Source organism: Aotus nancymaae, unplaced genomic scaffold (assembly GCF_030222135.1).
Source record: "Aotus nancymaae isolate 86718 unplaced genomic scaffold, 86718_ANA_hifiasm-v0.15.2.pri h1tg000030l, whole genome shotgun sequence".
NCBI lineage: Eukaryota > Metazoa > Chordata > Mammalia > Primates > Aotidae > Aotus > Aotus nancymaae.
In genome coordinates, this window is record NW_026988443.1 from 19,691,092 (window position 1) to 19,703,588 (window position 12,497).

At 41.6% G+C, this 12,497-nt stretch overlaps 1 protein-coding gene across 1 annotated transcript in view; it reads right to left on the reverse strand.

The window, feature by feature from the left end:
- LOC105728043 (uncharacterized) overlaps positions 1-12,497 on the reverse strand; it is a gene marked incomplete at its 5' end in the record, with an annotated part of 112,378 nt that overhangs the window by 37,901 nt on the left and 61,980 nt on the right. Inside the window, one exon of the mRNA XM_064382968.1 lies at positions 9,686-9,810. Within this exon, the coding sequence (XP_064239038.1) occupies positions 9,686-9,810 (125 nt within the window). The remainder of the gene's footprint in view (positions 1-9,685; positions 9,811-12,497) is intronic.

Below are 12,497 nucleotides of genomic sequence, written 5' to 3' on the forward strand. Positions count from 1 at the left end.
GATGATGCATACGGGAGCTCTGTGCAGTTTAAAGGGCTGTGCAGAAAGAGGAAGGGGAGGATCTTGTCCCTTTTGAAAATGGATGAGGAACATTAGCCTAACAGGGACTGTGTGCCAAAGCTCTCTGCAGTGGAAGGCAGGTGGATGGAGACCATGCTCTCATTCCTGTGAAAGCCTGTTCACCACACATGAGTATGCACTCCACACACTGCAATAGATGGCATGCCATCACACAGCCAAACTCTATTCTCAAGGATCTTACAAACTTGAAGATAACTAATTGGCAACGTGGTAACCCAGGAACATCAATGTGATTTCCCCATTAGAACAGTAGGCACAGTGCCCACAATACTTTTAGAGGATGCACAGCAATGTCTTAATTTCTTTTAAAATCAGAAGGAAAAAGTACCTTTTAGGGTAGAACACTGTATTCATCTTTAAACCAAAATTGTCATAAAATGTAATTTTTAAATTTATTTATGGAAAAAGAGTCTCATGAAGATACATGTACCCAGGACCCGTGGAAGTGACAGACACTGAGGAATCAAGGTACTTTCTATACAGAAGGAAGAAATGACAAACTATCTCACAGGGTCTAGGAGCCCCTGCTGGAGGAGAAGATGCTTCTCTGTGCACTCGGACAAATGGGGGCGGAGAAGAAATATGTGTACAAGGGAATCGAGGAGTGAAACCTCACGATGCATTCAGGGACTATCAGCAGTACAATATGGACAGCATTAAATGGGAGGAGGGAAAGGGACGCTTCCGGGAATGGAGCCTGGATCAAGTCAGTCTCAGAAGCCAGGCAAAGGACTTAGCAATTTATCCTGAGAGGGACTGTAAGCTTCTGAAGTTTGGGTTTTAGACTGAAGCAACTTGATACAATTTGGATTTAGAGAAATGATGCTGCGGCTCAGTGGAGAAGGATTGGGGAAGAGAGAATGGAGCTGGACATGCTCCCATGAGCCTGAGCTCTAACCACCCTGGTGGGGGCTTGTGTGGGCACCAGTCCATCCCTCACTGTGGGGGGGCTGGCATGGCAGGGATGTGTGCTGCTGCTGAAACTGCTGGCAAGATGAAACTACACAAACACTTTTACTTTCCTTGCCTAAAGAATGATGTAAATGGTTCAGGGGCAATGAATCACCATCCTCCTAGGTCCATCTTTCAAGTGAAAATTCTGAAAAGTGGTTGAGAGTGTTAATAGGTCCAAAATAGTGTGTTATAGACAGACATATGATACATCAGGAAACTAGCTAGACATTCATTTAGAGAGGTATCTTCTCATGAGCCCTTGCAAGAATGTGACCAAATTTTTTAAAACTATTTTCTTCAAAAGTATATATATATATATACTTTTATATACTTTACGTGTGTGTGTGTGTGTGTGTGTGTGTGTGTGTGTGTGTGTGTGTATGAACTGTTGCTATGGCAGCCTAACAGCCTTTTGGAATGGTGCTTAGATTGTAAAAGTTAGAGCCCCTAGAAAATGTAAACTCACCAGCCCTGCCACAAGTGTTCTAAATCTTCCAAATGGTGGCATCTGCCAGGTGTCTGGCTACAGTTGTCTAGATCCTCAGCAGACACAATTAACTGGTGGCAGATTTTAGTATGGCTAGTTCCTTTTACTTCCTTGCTTTTTCAAATTCCCTTTAGCTCTGAATCTCCCACTGGACATGGGATAATTTGGGTTAGTAGCCAGGAAAGGAAATGGTGATTCTGTGGCTCAAGAATCACGTAAGACCACAGAATACAGGCAGGGGTCAGTAAATACGTGTTTAATGTATGAATGAATTAATGGATGGCCAAGAAGTAATTCCTTGGAGATTCCACTCCACTGCTCTCAGGTTCAATTGCTTTCTTCGGCTGAAACTGTTATCTGTCACCCTGTAGATCCTAGGGACCCAGTCTGCAAGGAGCATGCACATGTCTTGGCCCAGAGCATAAAAGAGTACCAAGGAGACTTTCAGGATTTATTTGAGTGAGTGAATGAATGAATGAATGAATGATTACCCGAAAACAATCCTTTTAGGCCCAGAGCATATGACTACAAAACCATAAAAAACCGCCTTCTTCCTGCTTGTCATGCTGTTCAAAGTCCCTTTCACTTTGAGGACAAACTACCCCTTGCCACGAAATGCAGGGAGGAAACACACAGGTAACCTGAGCAGTGCTCAGACGCTTTGATCTTTCAAAGAAGAGTATCCGATACCAGCCTTTGAGAGGCCATGTTGACTCTGACAAGCTGAACATAAGAGATAATGCTGTCTAAATGGCTAGTTGTCGGAAATGAAGTGATTAGATTTCAACAGGATTGCCTGTTACCACCCTGGACCACAGGGCCCGGAAGGCAAGTGCAGAGAGCATGCTCACCTGCCCAAGAAGCTCTCGCTGAGCACTTGAGAAGGCAGAGAAAATCCTTTCCTGAAGATCAAGTGGCCCAAAGAGGGGCACCTCCAGCCATCTATATCCTGGGGATGGATCCCCATCCTGGGGGTGGATTTGCTGCATATGGGCATCTCAGGGAAACTGACAATGAGAAGAACATATTATCCATTTTGATAACATATTGGGTTATCTCACTAAATCAGTGCTGGGGAGATGAACTGCACTCCAGTCTCCAGGTAACTGACATCCAAGCTGTACCTTGATTAGGGATTGAATTCATGGAATCATTGCATAGAACATAAAAAATGATTTTTTAAAATTCAGCGTCTCCAGATGAAGTATTCATAGGAATTTATTGTGCTATTTTGGCAACTTTTCTGTAGGTTCAAATAGTTTTAAAACTTAAAAAAAAAATTTTAAATCAAATGAGTGCAAGCAAAACAAACAAGGGAGAAAACTTAATACTTTTTTTCTTTTTTAAATCAAGGTGGCTGGGCACATTGACTCAGCCTTGTAATTCCAGCACTTTGGGAGGCTGTGGCAGGCAGGAGCTTGAGACCAGCCTGGCCAATAGCAAAACCCCATCTCTACTAAAAATGCACAACATTAGCCAGCTGGGGTGGTGCACGTCTGTAGTCCCACTTACTCTGGAGGCTGAGGCACAAAAATCGCTTGAACCTAGGAGACAGAAGTTGCAGTGATCCAAGACTGCACCATTGCACTCCAACCTGGGTGACAAAGTGAGACTCTGTCTCAAAACAATAAAATAAATCAAGGTGTAAAACAGTGTTTATAGATGGGTGTAATCTGTGTATACGAATGTGGAGGAAGTGGCTATATGGATGTGTATGTTTGTAACTGCCCAGAAACTGTCTGGAAGTCACACAGAAAACTGACAATAGTGTCTTCCGGGGGAGGAAATTGAAGGCCTAGAGTATAGAAATTGAAGAAGACTTAATTCTCTCCAGACTCTTTTTCACCTTTTAAATTTTAACCATCTTTATCTATTTTAACCATCTTAACTATTTAGACATATCTATTTAAGGACACATAAAAATAAAAACAAATATTTCATGGGACATCCCACCTAGTAATGACACATACTGACTTAACTTCTATACTGTTCCCTTTGCCTGGAAAAACCTTCCTGGTCTTCTCCTGATAAATTCTTACTCATGATCAAGTCTAAATCCAGAGGTCACCTCCTCACTGAAGCTCCCTGTGATTTCCTCCAGCAGTCAGCCCTCTGTGTTCTCACAGATCCATGGAGCTGTCTAAAAGGAACTCTGTATAGTGGTTATTTGTTTGCCAGCCTGGATCCATCACAAGAAGAGGGGTTCTTTGGAAGCAGCAGCACGGTTTCATAGTTGTACTGATACAACACTGCCTTACTAAGTTACTTCATGCATTGATTTATTATTGTATCCCCAGTACCTAGTCCAAGGCCTAACACATGGAGGTTCTCAAGATGGTTGATGAGTGAACACAGGCAGAGTCTTTTCCCCTCTAGTCATTGTTGCCCCTCACTCACTGGATACATTCAGCCACATCCTGCTGCATTAGCCAGAACCAGCTATGCCTCCTTTAAAACTCATGTGGAGATGAGAATGTGAAGAAATGGGAATGCATATACACTGTTAGTATGAATGCAAATTAGTACAACCTCCATGGAAAACAGTGTAAAGATTTCTCAAAGAACTGAAAATAAAGCTACTTTTCAGCCCAGCAATCCCACTACTAAGTATATCTAATGGAAAAGAAATCATTATATCAAAAAGGCACCTGAACTCATGTGTCTGTTACCACACTGTTCACAATAGCAAAGTCATGGAATCAATCTCAGGGCTCATCAAAAAATTACAGGATAAAGAAAATGTGGTATATGTGTATATGTATATATGTCTGTATGTGCATACATATATATGTGTGTATATACATTCTCTCTATACACACATATATATGTAGAATATATATATACACACACACACATACACACACTACATTCTTTTTTATGGCAGTGTAGTATATTATGAAATACTACACAGCCACATACTATACAGCCACAAAGAATACTACACAGCCATAAAAAAAGAATGAAATCATATCTTTCGCAGCAACGTAGATGAAGCTGGAGGATATTATCCTAAGTGAAAAAACTCATAAACACAAAATCAAACACTGCATATCCTCGCTTATGAGTTGGGGGAGGGTTGAAAAATTACCTATTGGGTACAACATTCAGTGGTTTGGTGATGGGTATACCAGAAGCCCAAACTTCACCATTATGCAGTATACACACAGAACAAACATGTACATGTACCCCCTGAATCTATTATTTAAAAAAAAACAAAAACTCAAGTAGAGATTTAGGACATGGCCATACCAAAATAACTGTAATAATAAATGCCCTTCAACTCCCTCCCATCCCAGCTTGGTTAAGACTGGAAGCCAAGGTACAAAAGAGTTGGATGAGACCTTGATCAACAGGAGGCACTACAGTGCTGTGTTTAGGAGGGGAGATCCTGTCTCTACCCATTGCTCATGGAGGGGGGTCTTCAGCAAGTTCTTTAACCTCTCTAAACCTCAGTATCTTCATCTATGAAAGAATCATGACCCCTGCACATAGCAGCCAAAGTCTTGGTAACGTCGAACAAGATAATAAATGTAAAGCACATAGCACAGTGCCTGGTGCAACAGCATGCTCAGAAAATATCAATGTCATTGACCTCTTTGCCCAACACCAGCTAAATAAAGCAAGATCAAAAAGGCACAACTTTGGTTGAGGTTTTTCCTTTAGTAATGATTTTGCGCAGGAGTTGGATGTTCAGGTTGCCTGCCACATAAGAGTTTCATGTAATCATTAGTTGATTGTGGTGATGACAGTCACACTGTACACATTGAAGAGCTGCAATGTGTAGGCAACAAGTGAACTGAGCGTCTGTTTATGATTCCGATGATACCAGATACAGACACATACCTGGCCTCCTTCTCCACAGTGGCCTACATCCTAAAATAGGAAATATGCATTCACAGACAGACCCAGCAGCACAGGGGGTTAGGAAGCAGGCTGCCAACACTTCAAGCTGTCAGGGACAATGCAGAGCCTGGTGGGTTCTGCAGCACAGGTGAGCTGCCCGCAAAGCAGCTTTCTTGGATTGACTCCTATGCAAATGAAAGATAATTGGGTGACCTGTGACCAGCAATTCCTGCTGGTTATTACTCAGCAGGATGCCAATGTGTGTACACTTCTCTTGAGCAAAGGGCAAATCCCTTCCACTTCTCCAAGATGTTCATTTCTAGGCCCCCATGACCTATTGAAAACTGAGAGAGGTTACAGGGCTCAGAAGCCTTATTCTGAAGTTGCCCTGATAATTCCTCCTCTGCTGTGGGAAGGTACCTAAGTAAGACAGGTGTGCTAGAAATGGAAGCTCAAGCTCCAGTGGATTTCACTGTAAGTTAACCAGAGCACCGATCCTGTGAGCCCGTGCCACATTTGTTTAAAGTCTCTCTTTCCTTCCCACTTGGATTTTGACTGCTATATGCAATTACCTGACCATAAACTCGAAGAAAGAGACAATGCCCTTTCATCTCTGCCTGCCTTTGTGACAGCTCGTAGGTGCCTGTTCTAGAAAGCCTGGCATCTTGAACTGCTTGGGAATTAAGAATCTGAGTCTCAGCTAAAGTGATTGGTTAGTTTTGTTCTTCAAAATTCTTACAGTGTAATCAAGAACACCTCCTTTCCTCCACTAGGCACAGAATTCTTTTCCATCAAAGAAGCTTATCCTAAAAAAGTCAAAGGATTGGCCGGGCACGGTGGCTCAAGCCTGTAATCCCAGCACTTTGGGAGGCCGAGGCGGGTGGATCACGAGGTCAAGAGATCGAGACCATCCTGGTCAACATGGTGAAACCCCGTCTCTACTAATACAAAAAATTAGCTAGGCATGGTGGCGCGTGCCTGTAATCCCAGCTACTCAGGAGGCTGAGGCAGGAGAATTGCCTGAACCCAGGAGGCGGAGGTTGCGGTGAGCCGAGATCGCGCCATTGCACTCCAGCCTGGGTAAGGAGCGAAACTCCGTCTCAAAAAAAAAAAAAAAAAAAAAAAAAAAAGTCAAAGGATTGTTCCATCTGCATTTCTGCTGTTTTTGTTTTGTTTTGTTTTTTAAAGGTTTCATGCCACCAGCATTGAAGTAATTTACCTTCCTCTCCTTGCAATAAAAGCTTTACAGAACTCTTCAAAATAGACTATTCTTAATTTCCAGGTTAAAAAAAAAAATCTACCAGATTTCCTAGACACGAAATTAAATTCAAGTACTTTCTATTTAACTTTTGACTCTGATTCATTGATACCTCATTCTAATTGTCCCTATTATCTAGAAAAATAGGAAATGTCACTTGCACATCTTACTGAAGAATTCAAAGGGCTGATGAAATGAAGAGCCCCACTTGGCTCAGCAGAAATGAAGTGATCATCATTCACAGACATAACCACAGGAGGGACGCACTTCCTCTGCTGAGCCAGGCTTCAGAGCAAATGAGTGCAAAATAAGCAAATGCAAGAGGAGTCAGTCATACAATTTCCAAATCGTTCTGAAGCGTTCGTAGGGGAGTGCAATTTCGCTTCTAGGATAAGTGTTTTCATTCATTGGCGTATTCCCTCAACAAATATTGATGAGCGCATAAGAGCTAGGGACTCCCCAAGTTGAAATTTTCTCCCAAAACAGACCCACATTAACACATAGTGTAAAATACCTGAGAAATTATCAGAAATTTATAGTTCCCAGTCACAGGGGAGTACCGTCTACTTAACAATAGCTTGTGTGAGGTGCAGGAGAAGCCCCTGGCCTTATGTGGAGATAATGGTGTTTGCCCATAATTCGGGAGATGCATTCAGGAGAAAGGCAGACGGGGAGAGTGGTAAAAGACACAAGCACTGGCTAAAGTTAGACTTCCCATACATGCAGATTTCAAGGATAAAAGTTACAGTACCATGGCCATAGACAAGTTACTTATCTTCTCTGATATGCTTTGACTCTGTGCTGCTACCCAAATCTCATCTCAAGTTGTAATTTCCATGTGTCGAAGGAGGAACCTATAATTCCCCACATGTCAAAGGAAGAACGTGTAATCCCCAAGTGTGTAGGGAGGAAGGGGACTGGATCATGAAGGCATTTTCCCCTTTGCTGTTCTTGTGATACTGAGTGAGTTCTCAAAAGATATGATAGTTTTATAAGGGCCTCTCCTCCCTTCACACGTGCTTCTCTTCTCTCTTCTGCCACCTCGTGAAGAAGATGCCTGCTTCTCCTTCCGCCACGATTGTAAGTTTTCTGAGGCCTCCCCAACCATGCAGAACTGTGAGTCAATTAAACCTCTTTCATTTATGCATTACCAGTTTCAGGGAAGTTATCTATAGCAGTGTGAAAACAGACTAACACATTTTCCAAGATTGAGTTTTCTTATTTATAAAATGTTGGATATTAATAATACCTACGACATAAGGCTTTTGCAAGGATTAAGGGGAGTGATAACCTTTAACATCCTTAGATACCTGACTTATAATAAGCATGCAAATCCTGTTAGCTGCTGTTATTATCACTTTTCTCTGTGTAGTCACCTTAGTCCACCTTCCTCACATTTAATTAAAAATATACTGAGGGTCCCTATTCATTTGCTTAATAAGTACTTACTAAGTGCATACTTTGGCCCAGATACAGTACTTACAACTGGGAGCACAGTGGCCCCAAATAAGTCCTGTCCTCAAAAATCTCTAGGTCTAACTGGGAAGACAGACCACTAAATAGACAATTACAGTCCAATGTAGAAATCACAGTAAATGGTGTAATCCCTGGCTGCTAAAATATTGTCCAGGTAATCTTAGGCTATTATAAAAGCTCCTTAGAGATAGTGAAGTCCAAGCTAAGATATAAAATTCCTTAAGAGACCTTATGAGTGGAGAGAGATTATGAAGCTTTGGGGAAAAAATGGCTGTGCCCTATGAGGAGATCCTAGAGTGGATATATATAATACAGGCAGGGTGGATAGGGAATAGCAGCTGAGAGATAAATCTGGACAGCAAAACAGTACCCCTTCTCATTAAAGGATCCTAGAAGCTTGTTAAGAAAAGCTTATCTCTATCATTGAAAGGGAATAAATGGGAAAGAAACATAATGTATAGATTTAAGGACATTGTTCAGGATGTGTATAGATGGTGGATCACGTTGAAGCTGATGAGTGAGAAATAACCTTGGAGGCAAAAAGACCTATTAGGTAACAATTTCAGTAATATTGGAGAAAGAAGGCTTGACTTGCATTTGAATGGTGGCAGTAGGGATAGAGATAAACAAAACTATTTCAGAGATAGGCAGAGAATAGAATGAATAGGAATCAAGAGGAATTAACTGCTATTGGAGATGAGAGGTTGAGAGGCTTAAAGTAGCTGGCCTATGTTTCTATTCTGAGTGAATTTTGATACTATTAGAGAAATGTGGGACCCAGGAAATACCTGGATTTGACATATGTAGTTAAAGCATCCACTGGACATCCACGTGGAGATGAGCCATAGACACTTGGATAAGGAGGTCTAGATTCCCCAAGAGTGGAAAGTCACACTGGTAGAATTAATTCTCAAATTTCTATCTGGATATTTAGATGTGTCTTATGAAAATTGCTCCAGTTACCACTCAGCAGATGGAGAAGGTAAATGGATTATAGAATCCTAAAATATAAGAACTGTTAGAAATCCTAGGTCCAGCCACCCTGGTGGCCCAGTAAATGGAGCATTAATCTCATAGCATAGACAGTGAATAGCAGAGTTGGGTCTGGGGGTTGGAATCAGGCCTCCTGGCTCATGATGGAGGGCCCTGTCATTTGAAGTCTAAAAGGTTCAGCCTCCTAGCAATCTCATTTCCTTGTGGGATATAAGCTACCTTGTTCTCATTTTAAGACTTTATTTTCAAAAGGAAAGGGGAAGAAAAAGCAACATGGCAATCATCTTAGTTGACCTGTTCAGCCAAATCCTTGCCAAAGAATTATAGTCCCTTTGGTTCCTTCTTTCTCCTTCAGATCTTACTATTACTAGCACATAATAGTGTTCAATAAAGAGAATCCGATGACATCAACACTGAATAATCACATTCCTCAATACCAAAAAAGGTAGGCCTTTCTCTCCCTCTCAGATTCTACTTTTGCCTTTAGTGAAGGTCCAAATCAAGCCACATTTGAGAGACGGACCAATGACATAATTTCCATCTTGATATACATAGTAACATGTGAATTGTTCAGTAATGTTAGTCCATCTTACCATCTTCACCCATTGGATACTTGCTGCCAATTTCTGTAACACACTCCACCCATCTGATTGGTCACTCAACAACTGACAACTGGAAGGAATGTCACAGGGCCACTGAGCCGAAAACACAGTGATTTCTGCAAAAAGTGAAAGGATCATTAGTGACCTAGTGGTGGCATGAATTGACCAAGTGATACACTATTAAACACAGTTGCATAAAACGGACTTTTCTCTTAGAAGATAACAATGCAGGTGTGCAAAGAGAGAGATAAACAAATTACTAAAATTATGTGAAAAGTGAGAAAACCCTGTCATGTATTTATAAGTACCACTGGATAGTGTGATTAACCATATGTGCATTTAGTACTTTGATAACAATGGTAACAGCAATCCTACACACAACTTCTTACAACATGCTGTATAATTCACATACATTTGCTCTTGCAATGTATGTGAACACTGATGGGGGACGGTATGAAGACTTAGAGCCCATTTCTAATAGACCCTATGTTCCAATGCCAAAGCAATGTCTTCCTTCTTAAAGTGAGAGCACTGTTCTGGTGTCGACAGATTCTCACGAACAATCGGCTCAAGGATGAAGAGTAGCAGTAGCGGTGCTGGTGATAGGAGATGCAGTCCCCATGCCGGCAGACGGGGGCATTGGGCTGACAGGGTTGCAACTCTTTTCAAGATTGCATTTCCCCCACCCACACCACCACATTCTGGACTTTCTGTGTGGAGGCTGTGTTCTGCCTGGATTCTGGTCTGATTCATCTTCCTATCTCCCAAAATGTCTAACACATTTCCTAGCCCAGAGCATCTGTTCAATGCATATTTGTTGAGTGAATAAAGAAAAGAATATGGAGTGTCTAAACAGCTGTCATCTTTAAAAACTGAGGCACTGAACCAAGAAAGGTGCCAGCTGGCATAGCTTCCCTAACACAACAGCATAAAGGAGTTCTTGAATGTCCTTCATCTCTAGGCTTCTACCTTCTAGGATCAACTCAGCCTGTGTTAGGGGCTTAAACAGCTTATTTCTTTGAATTGACTTCATTTCTTTCCAAATCTCTTTTCTTGTCTGAATTTTCTTCCATCTAATATTCTACACAAAGCCTTCTCCAAAACAACAAACAGGCAAACAAAAGCCCTTTTTAGTGAAGGACTGTGGATGGACCTTAGATCTACTAAAATTTGTTCAGAGAGCCTGGTTTTGGTGACTGTAGAATGATGAACAATAAAGCTGTCCTCTTGTGTGCTATTTCTCCAAATGTTACTCAGGAAAGAGTAACACTGAAGTTATTCCCGGAGGCACAGGGAGTCATGGAAGAAATGCTACCTGCAGCAGTTCACACAGTGCATACAGATGAGGAAGGACCCTGCTTGTCAACCACGTTACATGCTGCAGCCACTCTCCAAAAATGCCCAATAAGCCAGATCCTCTGATAGGCATGCTCTTGCGCAGTCTCCTTATATGGAAATATGAGCTGGCTCTGCATAACAATGAAATAGCAGAAGTGATACTATATGAACCACAGGAGAGGAACCTCCACACTGGTGAGTCCAAAAGTTGGATCATGGAACCAAAGAAAATTATTCTTGAGACTTAAGATTCAGCGGTATTTGCCTTTTTATGTAAACTTGCTTGGAACCCATTACTACTTTCGTTTCTCCAATTTCTCCCTTTCAGAAAGGGAATGCCTATCCTCCACCTGCCCCACCACTCTATTTTGGAAGCACATAATTTATCTGATTTCACAGGTTCACAGCTGCAGACAAACGTTGCCCCAGGATGAACAGTACCCTGAGTCTCACCCATACTTATTTAGATGAGAATTTGGATTTTAGACCTCAGCGTTTATGCTGAAACAAGTTAAGATTTTAGAGGCTGCTGGTATAGAGTGAACGTATTTTGAATGCAAGGACATGGATTTTGCAGGATTAGGAGTGGAATGTTATGGACTGAATGTTTTTGTTCTCCAAAATTCACATGTTAAAGCACTAACCCACAATGTGATGGTATTCAGAGGTGGGGCCTTTGGGAGGTAATTAGGTTTAGATGAGTTCATGAGGGCAGAGTCATGAGGGATTGGACTCCCTCAAGAAAAGGCAAAGAAAGCAGAGCTCTCTCTTTGTTTCTGCCATGTGAAGACACAGTGAGAGGAGTCTCGTCTGCAAACCATGAAGAAGACCCTCACCAGGAACTGAATCTACTGGTCTCCAGGACTTTGGGAAATAAAGGTCTGTGCTTTAAACCACCAAATCTGCGATATTTTGTTACAGCAGCACAAGCTAACTAATGCAGGAACCCTGTAACCTATCTTGTGCTCTTTGAAAGCTTGTTCTAGGAGAAGTTGGCTGCCATGTCAAAAGTTCAAATACTCGATATTACCATGCTGTGAGAAAGCTCCAGTCAGCCAGGTGGAGAAGCTGCATGGATGGAGAAAGAGGTATCAATCCATCTCCAGCTCTTTCAGCCTTCCAAGCTGAGGTGCCAGACAGGTGACTAAAAATGTCATCTTGGACACCTAATCCGTTCAAAGCTTCGTATAACTCCGGCCATCTGACTACACGGCAGGAAAGAATAAATAAGAATACCTAAATGAATTTGCTCAACCCTCAGAACTATAATAGATGATAGTAATAAATAGTTGTTATAAGCCACTAAATGTTAGTATGGCAAGTTACTCAGCAATAGAAAGATAACTGGAATGTTATAAACAAGGGTGGAAAAGATATTTGCAATGTGTCTCACCGATGAATTATCTTTAAACACATAAAACCATCCTGAGTATTATGAACGCCATCTCACTCTACAACACAAAAA